This window comes from Sphaerodactylus townsendi, linkage group LG10 (assembly GCF_021028975.2).
Source record: "Sphaerodactylus townsendi isolate TG3544 linkage group LG10, MPM_Stown_v2.3, whole genome shotgun sequence".
NCBI lineage: Eukaryota > Metazoa > Chordata > Lepidosauria > Squamata > Sphaerodactylidae > Sphaerodactylus > Sphaerodactylus townsendi.
This window is the reverse complement of record NC_059434.1, coordinates 35,609,050-35,626,792: the sequence shown is the minus strand read 5'-3', so window position 1 is coordinate 35,626,792 and position 17,743 is coordinate 35,609,050. Positions and strand designations below refer to the sequence as shown.

At 39.6% G+C, this 17,743-nt stretch overlaps 2 protein-coding genes across 10 annotated transcripts in view; one reads left to right on the top strand and one right to left on the bottom strand.

Moving 5' to 3' along the window:
• WDR17 (WD repeat domain 17) overlaps positions 1 to 5,183 on the top strand; it is a 59,616-nt gene extending 54,433 nt beyond the window's left edge. For all 4 annotated transcript variants that reach the window (XM_048509511.1, XM_048509510.1, XM_048509509.1 and 1 more), the window contains 4 exons: positions 2,240 to 2,341; positions 3,496 to 3,594; positions 3,764 to 3,947; positions 4,502 to 5,183. In XM_048509511.1, the coding sequence (XP_048365468.1) occupies positions 2,240 to 2,341; positions 3,496 to 3,594; positions 3,764 to 3,947; positions 4,502 to 4,621 (505 nt within the window). In that variant the 3' untranslated portion in view covers positions 4,622 to 5,183. The remainder of the gene's footprint in view (positions 1 to 2,239; positions 2,342 to 3,495; positions 3,595 to 3,763; positions 3,948 to 4,501) is intronic.
• A 4,462-nt stretch (positions 5,184 to 9,645) lies between these two features.
• On the bottom strand, positions 9,646 to 17,406 carry SPATA4 (spermatogenesis associated 4). Of its 6 annotated transcripts, none has more exons than XM_048509961.1 (7): positions 17,155 to 17,259; positions 15,560 to 15,634; positions 14,834 to 14,910; positions 14,209 to 14,327; positions 13,302 to 13,522; positions 12,287 to 12,394; positions 9,646 to 9,975 (listed from the first exon to the last, which is right to left on the bottom strand). In XM_048509961.1, the coding sequence occupies exons 3-7, from the start codon at positions 14,897 to 14,899 to the stop codon at positions 9,827 to 9,829; spliced, it is 663 nt and encodes a 220-aa protein (XP_048365918.1). In that variant the 5' UTR covers positions 14,900 to 14,910; positions 15,560 to 15,634; positions 17,155 to 17,259; the 3' UTR covers positions 9,646 to 9,826. The 6 variants fall into 6 exon arrangements, with proteins under 6 accessions (XP_048365918.1, XP_048365916.1, XP_048365913.1 ...); XM_048509959.1 differs by having other exon boundaries at positions 14,834 to 14,963; positions 17,155 to 17,258; XM_048509956.1 differs by lacking the exon at positions 15,560 to 15,634 and having other exon boundaries at positions 14,834 to 14,963; positions 17,155 to 17,406.
• Positions 17,407 to 17,743: the final 337 nt, after the last annotated feature.

Here is a 17,743-nt window from a genome sequence, read left to right as displayed (position 1 = left end):
GATTAGAGTCAGCTGCTCTTATCCACAACACAATGCTGGCTCTTTAAGGGAAACTGAAAAACGGATCCTGAAGAATCCTGGAAATATTCAGGATTATGTAAGGAACCTGAAAGGACTAGAATCAAAGTAACTTGAAAAGTACTTTATTCTTAAACTTCCATGATGCACAATACATGGAATGCGGACTCTGACCTTTTCCCGCGAAACCACTGCTTTTACGAGCGTTTCTGCCCCCTCTTACAGCCCACAAGACAACCTTCCCCAAACTCCAAACCCGGTTCTCACACAAGCAGAAAGTAAGACTTCACACGCATATGATAAGCATAGACAGCAAGGTTACTGATAACAGTCCTCCCGGGCACGTCGCCCAGTCCATGGAATGTTACCAAGGCCGTGACTGAGGAGCAGAGAACAGATATCACGCCACAACCTTACAGATTAACTGGGAATATCAGGAGCTGGTGTTTGTAGGCTCCCAGTACTGTTCCCACCCTCTTTAAATTTTTTTTTATTTAATTATTTTATTAAATATTTATCTCGCTCTTCCACCAAAATGGGGGCAGCTGACAGCCTAGCAATACAATGACAATAATGAAATCACAGTTTCAATAAAATCCCATTAAAAACTCAGCACACTGCAAACTAAAGATTTTAGCATCAGAAAGCGTCAGTTTTGATGGTAGAAACAGTGGAATGCCTCTGATTTACATGTCCTGGGAAACACAGACAATTACCACAGGGCTTGACTCTCCTCAGATAAAGCATTCCACTAGGTTGGGGCCACCATGAAAAAGGGACCTGCCTTCTTGGGTACCCACTGCCTCCCTCAACCCCCGTTTCTGTGTCTCCTGGGTCTTGCAAGGCTGCTTAGGTAAGATTATGTAAATTTCAAGAGTTTTTTTTAAAGTATCATTCATTGCTGGAGCTGGTTTGTATTGGGCTCCTGGTTTTGGAGAGGCATAGCATCTCCAGTTTTATATAGGCTCATATTTTTGCATTTTATGTGGTTTCAGGTTCTCACATTTTATGTTGGTTGGACCTAGCTATAACATTAATGTGACAAAATCTTGAGTTTTACATATTTACATTTTTTCAGAAGTCTCCCCACCCAAAGGAAACAAGGAAGAATGGCTGGAGGCACCTTGTTCAAGGGCCCATAAAATTTGATCCTTTGGTTCAATTGATTTGAAATTTGGAGGTTATTTGAAGGACAAACACCAGCAGCTTTCCTGCCATTTTTGTGCAATCACTTTTAAAGATCCTTTTCTTACTCCCAAGAAAGATTCCCCATAGAGAACAATAGAGCCAAAAATATCACAAAACCCAATCTCCTTTCCTTTCATTTATTTTTCCTCACCAATCACCACTATCATTCCAGAGACTTATGAATTGTCTGTTGTTGTTTTCCTGTACCACAGTTATGATGATGAGGAATCCACTAAAAACTCTTTATTTATATAAATCAGAATATGGTACAAGAGTGGAAATAAGGAAATAAAAACTCAGAACTTTTATTTTTCTCTTTTAGAAAAAGGGTAATTATGTTGTCAAAGAAGTTTTAGAAAATAAATTTGGCAGGTAATACAACAACAGAAGTGAGGAAACTTAGGATATGTATAAACAATAGATATTTTGTATTCAGGATGTGGCTGATACTTTTCCAGACAGTTGTTGATACTTCTGAAATAAAATGATGGCAATCACATGACAGTTACTGCTTAACTGAACAGCCATAAGAATCTTGAAATAATATTTCTAAAGTTGGTAGAATCAGGAACAAACAACTCAGGTTCCAGGTTTGCTTCCTTAAAACTGATTAGGGATTACCCCCTTCTATTTGAAGCTATTTCCCTTAGAATAAAGGAAGAACTGTTAGGAAGAACTCTCAAATCACTTCCCTAACACAAGATCCTTCTTGATCCTACATAACTGTGTTCCTCTCACTCCAGCTGCCAGCCTCAACTGTCAGCTTGTCAGTTTCTAACTCTTTCAAGTGTCATTTCCCAACTGTAGAATTCTGTTATTGTTGTTTTGTCTTTTTGAACCTCCTGTCTCCAGGTTCCATGATTGGGACACCCCCTCTGTATTCAGCTGTCCATCACAGACCCAGATCCAAATACCATACTGGAACCAAGAAAACTGGTTTTTCAGATCCAATATATCCAGATTTTTTTTAAAGTACTGATTTTGTGCAAGATAATAAAAACTTGTTTTTTAAAAAAATACCATTTTCTTTCAGACTTCGAAATGAGTTGTTAATATTGTGTGGCTACATTGGCGCTCTGCTGGCTATTAGAAGACAGTACACTATTATTGTACCTGCACTTTATGAATATACAAGGTAACAGCCTTTTTCTATAATGGTTACATTGACAAGTCTCAGCTAGGATTACAATAGGCTTTTGTATACTTTCCGGTTTCCCCGTAGATAATTCATCTGGAATCCCAGTCTGCCAGTGATTGCAAAAACAAGTTCCAGAAACTACCACTGATGTCTCATTAGCTTTTGAAAATTCATAAATCCTTTTAAAATGTGACTAATCTAGCTCAAATTGATTTTTAACCAATTTAACAGCAGTTACAAGTTCTGTGCAGTGATCCTTTGATTTAACTGGGGTTTGGCATCAGCACACAAAAACAAATTATGTTCCTTGTTGTGGAAGACTTGGGTTTCCATCTTAATACTTCACAATAACGAGCAATTTTGTACCTAGTTATAAGTACTACGTTATGATAGGATTGTAGTTTGTTCAGATGGAGTTGAACAATTGCTGCTAAAGATGGTTTGTTCCAAGTCATGCAAAAGCATTTTGGCGGTGTGCAGGTAGTCAGGGTCAGTGTCCCACAACCCATTTAGGTCATTAAATATTTTCCTTAGGTCGGTGGGCACCTGTAGTCTGTCTCATTAGAAGATGTTAGTAGGGTTGTATATTCCTCTGCCACAGAACCCAACATGCCGGAACTTCTTTGTTGTAGAATGCTCCATCTGGGTCCTAGTGCCTACTTAACCCTGCTAAAAAAGAATGATAATGCTCATATTTGTTCAGGACTATATATTCTAATGTGGAAGCCTACAGTTTTCTTGACTGCTGCACCTCAACTGACTGTACTAACATCTTTTTCTGAGACAGAATATAACTCCAATTGCTCTGGTTTATGGAGGACTGTAATCAAGGGAATAGATTACTGACGTGTAAAAGATTGTTGATTCATAGTAAAGTCAGCTGATTATAAGAGTTATTGTTAACATCTTACAATTATGGAAATATCTTTTTTTCTTGGTGGATGTGAGATTTGCAAAGTATTCCACAACAAAGCTGGGCAAAGGGCAGAAATAATTCCAAGGTTTGTTCATTTGTTTTAATTTGATTTGTGTATTTTATTGAAGGTATTATTTGGATCATCGTTAGTATTATAGTAATAACTGAGTCAGTCTCCATCATCCACTGCTAGAATATGACAGTCTTTCAAAACTTGCTACTGCCTTTTTTTCAGCCAGCTTTTAAAAAGACGGGAGGTGTGTGTACCCTTGAAAATTGAACAACTGTCTGAAGAACTTGATGCTTGGAGAGCTTGTACTCAGTCGTTACATAAGTAAGTGCACGTAACAGAAATGTTGATATTCTGAATTCTGTGATTCCCTCCTTTAGCAGAGGACTAATATATCAGGAATTCTGTAAAAATTGAGATGCAGTTTGTTTTAACTTTTATTTGGTTGGCATTACTGGGATTTTATAGCAAACACACATCATGTATTTCACAGATCTGCTGAAGAATTACCATGTACACCTCCGTCTGAATTGCAACAAGAGATTTATGCAACACTCTTATCTCGAATAAAAGAAGAACCTCTGAGAGGGATGATAGGACCAGATTATGTTACAGGCTCCAACCTTCCCAGTCACTCAGATGTTCATATCTCTTGCTTGACTGGATTAAGGATACAGGTACTAGTAAATAGAACCAGGTTATTTGTCAAACCTTTACAAAAAATATTTGCAGTAAAAGATGGCCTTGCTGGGTTATGGATTCCAGGGATAAAACTAGTAATCTCGGCTACTGATAATGCTCCCCTTCAATACAAAAATGGGTGTTAACAGCTCTGAATTCTTCATGGGTTCAAGTTGTAAATCCCAGCCAAAGAAGGACAGCTCGGCCAGCTCTCCACTAATCTTGCAGCTGCTGACATTCTTTAGACCTAGCACATACTTTTGAATGCATAGGGGCAGGGACAGAGAGATGGCTGAAGGGTTTGTGATAATAAAAGCTGGGTGGTGTGGAAACTGGAATGACAACATGAAGGGGGGGGGTGGTGGAAGCGTTAGTTTCCACTTAAGTCAGTTTCTTACTTATTATAAATGAAAGATGGACTTTTTATCTATTTGTATTAATTTAAGGCAAGAAAAAGACTTTACTTCTGTTAGAATGGTTCTTGTCTCAAAGTACTGTAAATTAAATGTATATTTTTTCTGTGCGTATTTGTATTTCTTTCATTGTTCAGGGGCCAGTGTTTTTTCTTGAAGATGGAAAGTCTGCTATTTCACTGAATGATGCATTGATGTGGGCAAAAGTGAATCCCTTCTCACCCTTGGGAACAGGAATACGGCTCAACCCGTTCTGACAAAAAACAAACAAACCCTCCATTCCTTTAGTTACTAGTACTTTACCTGTATTAGCTGAAGGATTTGAGATTATATCTTCCTGAAGAACAGTTTTATGAACTTTTGCAAGTTATGAACACTTTTATATTGACCTATTTGAAAATCCAAAGAAAAGGAATGTAGATCATTGACAGTCTTGGGCTTTTAAAAAGGATTAAAATGCTGTTTCTGTGAACAAACTTGTAAGGCACCTGAAGAAGTACCTGTACCTTATAAAACTGCAAAAATAGCACAAAATATGAAGATCATATCTTGAAACACATTCATGCATAAGTAACTTGTGCTTCTTTGAACAGATACTGTGAGCTGCTTAACTACCAGCCTAGTTTTTAGATCAATTTTTTGTTTTATCCCATCCACAAGAATACAGTGGCCACAATCTACTCAAAGTTATCTTGGTCCCAGGCCCTTTGAAATTATGCAGATGCTATGCATGGTGGAGTGTGTTGAAGTAATCTAAAATCTGTTCCACAAGTGTAAATTAAACAATTGTATAATAAATACAGATTATTATTTAGTAAATATTTTGGAATACTGAGTTTTGCACCTCAACTGGTATTTTAATGTTGTTTTATTTTATAATTGGAATAATTTAATTTTAATTTAGTGATATTTTCATTGTTATTTTGAACAAAATATTTTTAAAATTAATTTCCAAGAAATTTCTTATAAGTAAACTGCTTAAAACTTACCAAAATACATAATATAAATGTAAACTATATTATTGATTGAAAAGGTGGGTCATATATAGGCCTCTGTGTCTAAGGAATTGGCATTGTATTTATGGACATCCTTAGGAAAACAATGGTGGCATAAAAATTGAATAATAGATTTAACATTTTATCAGATTGCACACAGTATAGGGAAGAGAGAGACTACAGTAGCTCTTCCACAAATTTGCTGATGAATGTTGATTTTACAACTCTTTTTGATTTTACAACTCTTACCATCCAAGAGCACACAAAAATATTAATTCTTCAAGCATCTTGTTATAAAAATAGCCTTTCCTTGCCATTGACAACTGTAGTTAAGCTTTTATTATATCCTAGTAGACAAGTGTATAGTCTGATGTTCAGCTCATGACTGGATTAGCCATAATGAACTACTTGATTTTCAGCCCATAGCATTTTGCCTTTGACAGTTTTTGTGTGGGCAGCCGGAGGAGTTTGGATGTATAACCCGTCTTTCCTGTAAGGAGACTCAACAAGGCTTACAAACTCCTTTCCCTTCCTCTCCCCACAACAGACACCTTGTGAAGTAGGTGGGGCTGAGAGAGTTCCTAAGAACTGTGACTAGCCCAAGTCCATCCAGCAGGAATGTAGGAGTGCGGAAACTAGTCCAGTTCACAAGATAAGAGTCTGTTGCTCATGTGGAGTGGGGAATCAAACCCACTTCTCCACCTGCTCTTCACCACTACACCAAGCTGGATGGCAGCACCTCCCCCCCCCCCCCTTGGACATTACTAATGAAAGGCCTATCTGCAGTTCAAGCCTTTGGTGGAAATACACTCAGTTACACTGTCACAAGTGTTAGCTGTATGGAGAACTCCCCCTATTGCCCCGCTGCAATATTTAGAGAGCACTTCAGTCCTGTGAGGGAAAGTAAAGTCTATGTGCCCTTTCTATTCCCCCTAATGGACAAAAGTGTGCACATCCTAACCTGAGGATGCAGAGAATAGGGAATGCTAGGTTTTTATTATGCCCTATAGGAATCCATGCTGCAAATGGATCATGCCAAATCTTTCTCAGTAGGCAAAATGATCCTAGGTAACTGTTCCCAACTGAGACTAATCTCAAGAAGAAAAATGTGGGTACTATTCTGAAGGTAAAAATTTCAGCCAAAAATACAATTTAAGTGCTCTGTATGCATACATATGTTAATTAAATTCTCATGCCATACATCTTTTTTTAAAATCCAGAAGTTAGTAGTATATGAAATCTGTAACAAGTTTTACACAGCATGTTAGAAAGTCAGAAAAGAGAGCTGCGAAAGCTTTGTGTACCAATTATCCACTGAAACAATTAATCATTAGTTGTAATTACAAAAGCAATACATCCTTACTATGTAGATTCCATGATGGGGGTGGGAAGTAATTACAGATGGATGTGAATATGTTGTGAACCCCAAAGATTGCCCAGTTCATGAAATGGGATATAAATAAAACTACAAATACTACTTTGTCCGCCTTTCTACATTTGATAGCATCCTGGCATGGTTAGTCATAGGGAAAGTATATTAATTTGTATCAGTTCTAAAACTTTGTGGTGGTAGTGCCTTATTATGGAACAGAAAATGAATTCATTTGTTACTAGAGGATTGTATTTTCTTCAAAGAATCATGGAATAAAATTTATGCAGAAGAATGCTTTTTATATTAGGGAAAGGCCACATATTAGATGTGATGGTGGTGATACAGACTCCTAACAGTATATGTTACGGTAATGTGTAAATATAGAATTAAATGTATTGTAAAAGTTGACTTGAGATCAATGATGCTTAAATGCTCCTAAATCTGTGCTGGATAATGGCCACAATTAAACCACTGTAGACTCAGTTTTGTTTTCCAAATTTCTGTTGTTTGCTAGAATGTAATTTAATTGTATAACAAAACTGAACTGCCCTTCTCATTAAAAAAATACTTTATATTGACTTCTTATCATGTTAGTTACTTGTGCAACGCATATCAATGTCTAATTGCAAAAAGAAATATTTCCATCTCACTATTTCAAAAATAGTAGTAATACAAAAGAACTAAAATTGTAATATACCAGTACAACTTGAGCACATCTTAAAATGCAATACCAGTCATGGGGAAAACAGTCAACTTGTAGATAACTGCCTGAATCAACCAGACCAATCTGAAAACAGAAATAGTTGTTCAATCATATATCGGTACCTATGAACGTACCACCACTGACAATATTAATCACCTGTTCACCAACTTAGCTCCTTAAGGATAACTAGTATTATCAAATGAAAACTCTGGTATCTTAGATGAGCAGAAAAATCATCTCCCACTACAATATATATATATACTGTATATACTCATGTATAAGCCGACCTGTGTATAAGCTGAGGCACCTAATTTTACCACCAAAACCTGGGAAAATGTTTTGACTCGCGTATAAGCGGAGGGTGGGAAGCTGGGGTTTGAGGAAGTTCAGCCAGCCGGCAGGCAGAGGGAGCTCCTTATTTGGGCAGATGTCACTGCCCAAATAAGGAGCTCCCTCTGCCTGCCCCCGGCTGGGCTTCCTCAAACCCAGGGAGTCAGAGGGAGCTCCTTATTTGGGCAGTGACTCCCCCTGATGTCAGGCTGCCTCTGCCTCCCCTCTGGGGTTTGAGGAAGCCCAGCCAGCTGGGATGCCTCAGGGTTCCCCCTTCACCCTCCGAAGAGAGCAGCAACAAGTGGCTTGTGCAGCCGCAGGGAGGTCGTCCCAGGCCACGCCCCCAGCCTCAGCAGAGGCCTGAAGAGCCCGCTGGCTGCGGGGGTTTCCCCTTCGTCCTCCGGGGAGGGCAGCAACAAGCGGCTTGTGATTGCTGGTAAGCGGTAATTCGTGTATAAACCGAGGAGGCATTTTTCAGCCTTAAAACAGGGCTGAAAAACTCAGCTTATACGCAAGTATATACGGTAATTTGATTTAACTAACTAGAAAATAATAATTCATGAAGCTGTCTGCATGTGCAATGCTTAATTTATTTCACTGTTCCAAGTTCAAGGTAAGCAAAAATAGACTTAAAACATGAGAAACTGCTGAAATTGATTAGAATATATCTTTTTACACAGACAAAAATGAAGTATGAGATGCTGTTTTTTTCATTAGTAATATTTAAGAAATTATATGCCCCCTTTCCCACAACCCAATGTGGCTCAAAGTGACTTACAAAAACTTCAATTATATTTTTTAAAAAATCTAGGAACAAGAAGATACAACTCCAAAGCTTGCCTTCTGTGGATTTCCTCCTTAGAAGCTGATATGCCTGATTGAAAAAAACAGCCTTAGCAACTCTTATGGAAAGTGGAGATACTTACCATTCATGGTAAGTATAAGCTGAGGCACCTAATTTTACCACCAAAACCTGGGAAGACCCATTCATATAAAGCGGATTGGATCTTATCTGAAAAATATTTTTCAGATAACAAATATTTGGATCTTATCTGAAAAATAGAGGTAGTTTAACAATAGGAAAAGTGAAAAATTTATATGATCTGAATAGAAACCAGAGTATTGCTAAAATTAGTGTTTAAACTAAGGCCCTTTCTGCAGAGACACTTTAAAATGTTTTGAGGCAGAAAACAAAACTGGTTCTGCATCCCCCCCCCCCCCAAAAAAAAAAAAGTTTTATTTGAAGCCTCAAAACGTTTATAATGAATCCCTTTTAAAACGAGTCTGGCTCATTCTGTACATGCAGAATAATGCACTTTCAAACTGCTTTCAGTGCTCTTTGAAGCTGTGCGGAATGGCAAAATCCACTTGCAAACAGTTGTGAAAGTGGTTTGAAAACGCATTATTTTGCGTGTGCGGAAGGGGCCTCTGGCTGAAATGTTTTTTAAAAGGCTTAATTTGTCTGTGCTGTCCCTTTAAGATGCCTCTCCGCTTTCCCTGCACTTCCTCATTGGTGCCATTTTGTGAGTTCACTACTTGCCTACAGAAGCCCCTCGCCCTGTTTTTGGAACATTTTTGTGATTTGCGGGGGCTTAATCTTCACAGCACAGATTGCAGAAGACTCTGGGAATCAGCACAGAAGCACCAATTTGTCAACACACTGGGGAAAAAAGGGGGAAAACTGAAAATGGCAGCCAGGAAGGTTGAGTGTGAACAAAAATTGTGTTATTTGGAGGTGGGGGTTGATCTAAAATGTTTTCAGTGACTTGCGTGGAAACAGTCGAAGTTAAGAACTTTTATTGTTTTACGTGCCCTTATGTTGGCTGATCCTGGGTTGTAATAAACACAATGAAGAAAAACTAAAAAAGAAACTGAATACTGTTTGTCCTAAGAAGCAGTTTTATTCAGTTATGTCAGGATGCAAGAACAGATGCACGATGGTATCGCTAAACAGAACATCTCCATTAGAACCTGCCTAAAAGGTACGATTCCTGTAAAAAAAATTGTGTTGCAACTCTCTAGCTTTTTCCAAAGAGGTACAGAAACTTGGGTCATAAGTCTTTCAGCTAATCATATCTTCAGATCTCCTTGGCAGTCCTTTAACATAGGTATCCTCGTTTAAATTCACATCAAAGGGACATCTCTCAGCTTGTTTCACTTCAATGGTTTTGAAATGCACCCCTGTTTTGCCTCTGATTTCTGCAGAGCCACCTAAGCAGAACAAAAACAGAATGTGCAACTGAGATGACACATGCAATTATAATACTATCCAAATAATACAGACTTCAACAGAAGTCAGTATTAGGACATCATTAAATGTTTAAGACAATTCAGGTGGTTGGCAACACAAAATTGGCATCAACCATTCTATTATCTGCTGTTGTCACAGGTGGGGTTTCTGACCCACCATGCCTTTGCGAGGGTGATGTGATTCCCCTGTCCCCAAAACCAGGACCATGGAATAAAACCTTTCTGGCAGTTTAACCAATGATGGGTTTGGACTCTTACATGCAGCATTAACACGTGAATAAAAGCAACAGGTTTTATTAAAAAGATTAAAGATGTTCAGGCTTTAGCATACAACAAAGAATAACCAGGTGCAATAAAATAATTTAGTTTCCCAATATCCACTTACAGGCATGGGGGCAAGAATGTTATTTATTTATATTTATTTATTTATATTTATTTATTTATATTTATTTATTTATATTTTAGATTTCTAGGCTGCCTCTTCCCCGGAGGGCTCGAGGCGGCTCAACAACATGGCTGTTATCAACAGCAACTCAAACAACACAACTTAGACATTAAAACTCCGGCAGCAGTTACATACAATTTAAACAATCCAAGCAATTCAAACAGTTTAAAAGCAGTTCAAACAGGCGCCCATTCCTAAGGCTAAAAGAAAGGAAAAAAGATAAAAGAAGAAGAAAGGGAGGGAACAGGCGGGCCCAGATGGAGTCACGGCAGGCCCAACCAAGATGACAAAGATGGAAATCGGCAGAGTTTCAGTGGGGGGCAGTAGAACCGCGGCCAGCCTCTCCAAAGGCCCGGTGGAATAATTCTGTCTTACAGGCCCTGTGGAACTCGCCAAGATCCTGCAGGGCCCGGACTGATGGAGGTAGGGCATTCCACCAGGCAGGGGCCAGAGCCGTAAAGGCCCTGGCCCAGGTCGAGGCCAGCCGCATCGTCGCAGGGCTAGGGGTCACCAGTAATTCTGCCACCGCCGAGCGTAGTGGCCTATGTGGGACATAAGGGGTGATGCGGATGTTACATCTTCAAATCAATCTAAGTAACAAACCAACAGGTAGGATATATAGCAAGATAGTCTCTAGCCTATCACTGGTCCTGTTGGTATTATTGGACCATACATGGAAGAACTTCTAATGAGTGGTTACAGGCTAACTTTATAGGAAACTGAACCACTGACCCCCTGACCAGTGGAAGTCAATTAAGAATATGATCAAAAAGATGATTCTTGAAGAAGAGCAAGATTCCTCCCTCCGACTTGACACCATTGCTTTGAAATTCAAAGGTATGATCTCAAGCTTTCGATATTAGCTTGGAAACCACAAAATAGCAAGTGGTCAATATGTAACTCTCCCCATGCTGCTTTCTAACACTAGGATAAAATTTCAGGAAACAAACTACTGCTTTAAGTTTATAACAAGGCCAAATGCTGGTGTTTAAGCTGTCAGGTTGACTGATACAAAGTTTGCAAACATTTGCAAGATATAAAGCTAATCTCCAAGCCATGAACATCTTTACTTGCTGCCTTTTAGAAGTTAGCTTTTTGAGTCACAGTAGTGAGCTGTGGCCTTTTGTTCTAGTTGTTCATCAACCTGTTCGGTATAGCTTGGGTTGGGGTCCGATTGTATTGGCTCCCATACATCCTTCATATCGGGAATCCTTGTGGAGGTGGCTACTGTCACTTCAAAAGGTAAGTGCATTCTCTACATTTGTACAGAGGTTGCTTTTTATTTAGGGGGGACCCAACCCCCCCATTTTTTATGTCAGATTTTTCTGCAAACCTAAGGAGTACTCTAAGCCTACAGAAAAATCTCTTTGGGGTACATGTGGCCCCGATTTGTGGATTTAGGTATCTGCAGCTGTTGGCCACACTTGGGAATTAGATATATAATTAGCTTATGTTTCTATTAATATAAAGAAATGAAATTAAAAGTATCTCAAGTATTGGCAATATGCCAATATAAAAACTGCATCAATTAATAGATAAAAAGATGATTAATCAAGTTAAGTTTTTAAGTTGGCAGCACTAGATTTATAATGTAAATTAGTAGTAGCATAAATTAATAAGCTTGTCCACAATGGAACTCCTACAGAGACGAATGTTTTAAATAAGGTTAAGCAGCAGTGACTAGCCTTTCTCTAAATCTGAATAGAAAATGTACATACTCATCTTACCCATGTTAATTCAGAAGTGAGCCTCACTGATTTCTGTGCTTCCATGTTAATTCCACACAGAATTGTAACAGTAGATTTTATATCAGAAAAAAATACTTACTTGATATATGCACAGGTTTCTCTCTTTGAATATTAATTATGCTGTCACTCACAGCAGAAGGGCGACGAATGGCACGTGCTCCGAGAGTTGGTTTAATGTTAAACCGTTCTTTTAAAAAAATGATTGAATTACTAGCCTTAACCAGAACATCCATAATCGACATTGATCATACTAAGTTTTCATAACTAAACTGTCCTTTCTAAAGAATCTGTAATATTTGCGTAAGTAAATAGAAAGTTTCATGAAAGACAGACATATTGTTAGAGAACAGCCCCTACTGTGGATTCCAGGGTATAATTGGAAAGCACGTGAAACTGTAACCTTACTAACCAGGTCTGGGTTTGTTCAATTTCTGTATGGAAGACTTCTTAGGCTGCAATCCTCAGAACCTGGAGTAAACCCCACTGAATATAATGGGGCTTGTTTCTGAGTAGACCTGCTTAAGATTGCTCCCTTTGTATACCTTCTAGACATCCAGAATGAAAGGCGAAATGTAAACAGCCATGAATACCAAAAATGTTATTATGGTAGCTCAAGAATATGTGGTAAAAACGGTGAAAAAAGCAATTTTCTACTACCTTAGGTAAGCCAAGAAGTCTACAAAGACTTATAAGCACCACGGAGAATGGTGATGTCCTACAAAGATATTCATAAGCTGCTCAATCTGGGCTTACTGAATTATATATAAGGAAATATTTTTCATGCAGCCCACCTTAAGCGTCTGGAATAGGCATTTTGTACACTTGATTGAATAAATACATTTCTGGCATTCTATCTCCGATTCAGAAACTGCATCTATATAGCAGTTAGCTTTCAAAAGCCCCTTTAACAATTTGGAAGACAAACAATATCCTTATGTCTGTAATTATGCCAGCAATTAACTAGTTTTCAAGAAATTAGTTCTCGTAGCCAAATGCATAAATACTGTTGCGTTACATGCAGTGGTAATAGTACAATAACAGAAACACTGAAGAACCATCCTGTCTGTAATGCATGTTTTGAAAGAACTGCTTACCTGGATACTGTTCCCTCTCTAGCTGCCTTCGCTGCAGGTGCAAATTGATGATGGCATTAACTTTTTGTCTGTTTTTGTTTATGTTGGGCTCCACCATTATTTCAGTTAGTTTAATGTTGGCTTTAATAGCTGTTGAAGCAGTTGATCTGGCAACCATTGGTAACCTATTCTGGTAAAGATGATCTGAAAAGTCAATCTCTTCATCCTGAATGTGTTTTATCCTAGAAGTGGTATTGGGGAGGAGGTTTATTAACAGCCTATTTACCTAAAATCGTCAAAAAAATCAGACTTTATGGTTGAATTCTCATCATTCTATACAAATTATCTCCTTTTGATAATTTAAATATAATATTATCTGCTTTGTATAATGTTTGCTCCACCTAAGATGTGTAAAATTGGCTCTAAGGGGTTGCTTTACATTCCATGATCCCAACAATAGAACTAGCTGCTGCAAAGAAAGCCACCTACACTTGCTGACAGAAGCATGCAATCCTGTTCTACCTGCTTCTAGAAAAGTTGAGACTGCTCTGGATGTTCACAAGATCCTGCTTAAAGAAAAACAGCCAGACCCTCTTTTTTATAATTTCCAGGATATTCCAACAGCAGAGCTACGCAAATCCTTTATGTGCACACAGGAGCAAAGGAAGCACTAATTATGCCAAAACTATTCCCAACAACTGCTTAAATTTCTGAATATTGCTCAACATACTTATTGCATTTTAGTAGTGAAGTTTTGGAGAAAAGATGCAACTAGTTATTCATGTTCTACCAGATGAATGGTTTAACCTATTTTACAGAAGAATGACTAAATAATTAAATGTCTCAGCAAGTCATAGAAAGTTCACACAATCAGTATTTAAGCACCAGGTGTAACTTTCTATTTAATACTGTGGCAAATGTAACTTACCGCCTGTTTGTTAGCATTGTATAAATGTCTTGTACAAATATTTCTGCAGCTCCTGGTTTACAATGTATTGTTCCATCAATCAGCTCTCGAATGGGCTTCAGGTTTCTCTTTGCAAAGAACTTTATTAAATGGGGAAGGGGAAGAAAGAATCTATTTCAGGCCTGATTTTTTCCTTTTTTAAAAAAAAAAACTGGCTGACTTCATCACAAAGAAAGCGCCTGATTATTTTCCAATCACAACAATATAAACCCCTAAATCTGAACACATCGTAACACATCCCTGCTGGGTGTCACTGGGACCATAGCAAGTAAACATCGTCTACCACAACTTGGTATAGTACTTGAAATTATGGCACTACTATGTCTGTGTTATATACTCTAGCTACTATTCATTAATATTTATTCACAAATAGCCTAATTTCTTTTACTAATCTATGTAACAATTTAGAAAGATAGTAAAATAATTAAAATGTATTTATTTAAAAATGTATTTACAATATTTTTGTATCATCTCCCAATTAACACAACACAACATAGCTATAAACTAAGGAAAGCTTCCATCTTAATGTCTCATTTAAATAATACAGAAATATAGTTGACCTACACAAACAGCATGTACCACTCACCTTTCCAAGTTGTGACCAATTACTAAGTTTAGCAGCTAGAGATGTCCCATTTTGGAAGGAATGCATTTGAATATCTTCTGGGTAATACCAAGAGAATATTTCAGCTATGAGATAGCCATTTGAAAAATCCCTACTCCAAAAAAAGAAGAACAATAGCACTATATGTCGGCTTGGAATTATTCATCCATCTGCATATAGATCTATGAAGTTGTAAGGTTCCCAATTCCACTACCAGCTACACAGTACAGAACAGAAATGGAAACCATCTTGGAAAACTGATAGAGAAATATTTAGGCACAAAAAATATAGCACTGCTTACCATTCCTCCAGTGGTGTACCTGCAGAAAATAGCACCTGGGGCAAGTACTGAAATTATGCTCCCAAAATTTGCACCTCAGGGGAATGGAGGAAAAGGGTAACCTCAGCCTCTTGCCTATCTCTCCAAGGCAGCAGTGGTGAGTGTGGCAGGGCGCCAGTGCCCTGCCCAGCAGCAATAGTGTTCCTCAGCTGGGTGAGACCATCTGTAGCAGTGCCAACTTAAGAATATCCCGCCCCACTGGCTAGGGAGCATACTGGCTGGGGAAGAGGTGGGTTGGCAGGTGAGCAGAAGCAGTGGGTGAGCGGCAGCAGCTTAAGGCAGCAGGTGGAAGCAGGTGGGTGGCGGTGGCAGGCAGTGCAAAGCAGCTGTCTTGGGAGCAGGGGCAGCCAAATGCACCTCACACTTACAAGTGAGGCCTGGGGGATCAGACCCCAATGTCCCCCCAGGGTACACCATGGCATTCCTCTCAAAGGTTCACGCGTCTGTGATGCAAATTAAATATTAACCATTTCTCATTAATTTTAGGGTATCCCCAAAGCCTGCACCTTATGTCCTTGAGGTTTAGATCAGCTTTCATTTGGGTCTAACTTTGTAGGCTCCCCAACTTAATTTCTACGAACTATGAGGTGAAAATCTACCCTGAATGTTGGTCACGGATCATCACGGTTTCTAACAAACTGCAAAAACTTGCAGGCACATCAACCTTTAAAACCAACAATAGCCTACTAAGAATTGCCAGTTTTGAATAGGGATGGGGACCTTAAGTGGTACTGTATGTCAGAGTGGATGGAATTTGATTATCTTGTATTTTATGTTCAAGAGAGCCTTTTGGAGCAACAAACGGGGTAGAAATCAAATAAAGGTGGTCTGGCCTTTCTAGAGAGGTCAGCTCTACTGAGGTATTCCAGGGCATATGTAGCCTTGGGGACCAACGTACACTCTCCCTTCACACCCCGCTGAATGCTGTCAGTAAACAATATAGTGTATTTAAAGACAGGAAGTACCAGCACAGTAGATATATTTCATAGTTTAGAATGCTGATAATCTTATTAAAAGTCATGAATGCCAGTAACTATCTAATCAACTAAATTTGCCATTTGACAAATAATGCTGTGATGGTCAAAGGTGAACAATCTGACAAGTGAAATTTTTTGTCACTGTAGTAGTAGTAACTAATATGTCAGGGGGGCCTCAGCCTGAACATCCCTCCCTGCACCCCTGCCAACAAATATATGTTGAGGGGGGGTGGGGGAGAGAGAAGGTTATTAGGTCATTATTCTTGCACAGAAAAACTAGGGCTACCAGCTTCTAGTTGGAACTTGGAGATTTCTTGGAATTACACAAAGATCTGTTCCCCTGGAGGAAATGGCTGCTTTGGAGGGTGAGCTCTAAACCGTGATGACTTGTGATCAACATATAGGGTAGATTTTCATCTCATAGTTCTCAAAAATTTAGGGGAGCCTACAAAGTTAAGACGCCCAGCTGACATCCCTCCCCCCTTCCCGAATCTCCTAACTTCAGGGTTGGCAACCCTACAACTGGCATGGCTCGCTCCCCTACGTCTTATATTTTTCCCCACAAAAAACCCTTTTGCAGGAAAAGCAGTCATTCTCAAGTGAAGTCCAAACCAGGAAAGGCTTGCTGGGAACATTCACAGTGATTTTTTTCAGGAAGATGAATGCCTGTGATGCATGTTCGGTAAGCACACACGAGTTTTCTGTTTGTTCTTTTGCCCACTATGAATTCCAAACAGGCAAAACTAGTATAATTTCTACTAGCAGCTTCCCGGCCACCGCCGCACGCCCCCCCCCCCCCCCTCCGTGCGCCTAAGCATCTGGCTTTGAAAAAGCATCCTCTCTGCACATCGCCCCGGGAGTCAACCTTTCCTGACGAAGCGGGGCTACTTCCTGGGTAAACGTGTACAGGGTGGCTGAAAGGAAAAAAGCGCAAGGACGAAGCCTGCCAGGGAGAGGGGTTCGGGGCGGAGACTCGCTTGCCTCACCTACGGAAGGGCCTGGGCGAAACGGTGAGGTCGAGGCTCTGAAGCCAACGCAGGACGGCGCGGGGCAGCCCCGTGCGCCTAGTGCTGCTGAAGTCAGACATGGGGTGAGGCGAGGAGATGCCTTCTCGGTCGGGTCTAAGACGCAAAGAGACGAGTCTCCGCTATGACCACTGAAGCGTCCTTTGCAGCCATAACAACGGTTACCAAGGCAACCACCGCTCTCGTTGAGCAGCCTAGCCCCACCCAGTTGAAGTAGCGTTATACGCATGCGTTAAACTCCTGGTTGGCTGGTTCTACATGCACGTACATTCGACTTCCGGCGAGCGTTGTAGTTACGGAATCCATTTGCGACGACGGAGGTGGAGCGTTAGGTTATGAGCTAAGAGGCGGTGTTCTGTTTTGAGTGCGGAGGCTCTATTGGAGACTTCTTGTATGTCACTCAACTCCTTCCCCCAATCTTAGAAGAGCCCGGGTTTTGAAAAACAGAATGGAGAACAAATAGGCTCCCTTAGATAAGGGTTCTTTGGGGAAGGCACTCTCCCACCCTCCAAAATAACCTTTTAAACCAGGGGTCTGCAACCTTTTACGC

Bases quoted from the DNA above. Each gene is read 5' to 3' on its own strand.
- SPATA4 (XM_048509956.1), bottom strand. From the start codon at position 17,255: ATGTCTGACTTCAGCAGCACTAGGCGCACGGGGCTGCCCCGCGCCGTC. The intron at 12,395-13,301 runs GTAAGCAGTTCT...TTTTTTTAAAAG, and splicing joins AGAGAGGGAACAGTATCCAG to AACGGTTTAACATTAAACCA. The intron at 9,976-12,286 runs GTAAGTATTTTT...TGTTCTGCTTAG, and splicing joins GAAACCTGTGCATATATCAA to GTGGCTCTGCAGAAATCAGA.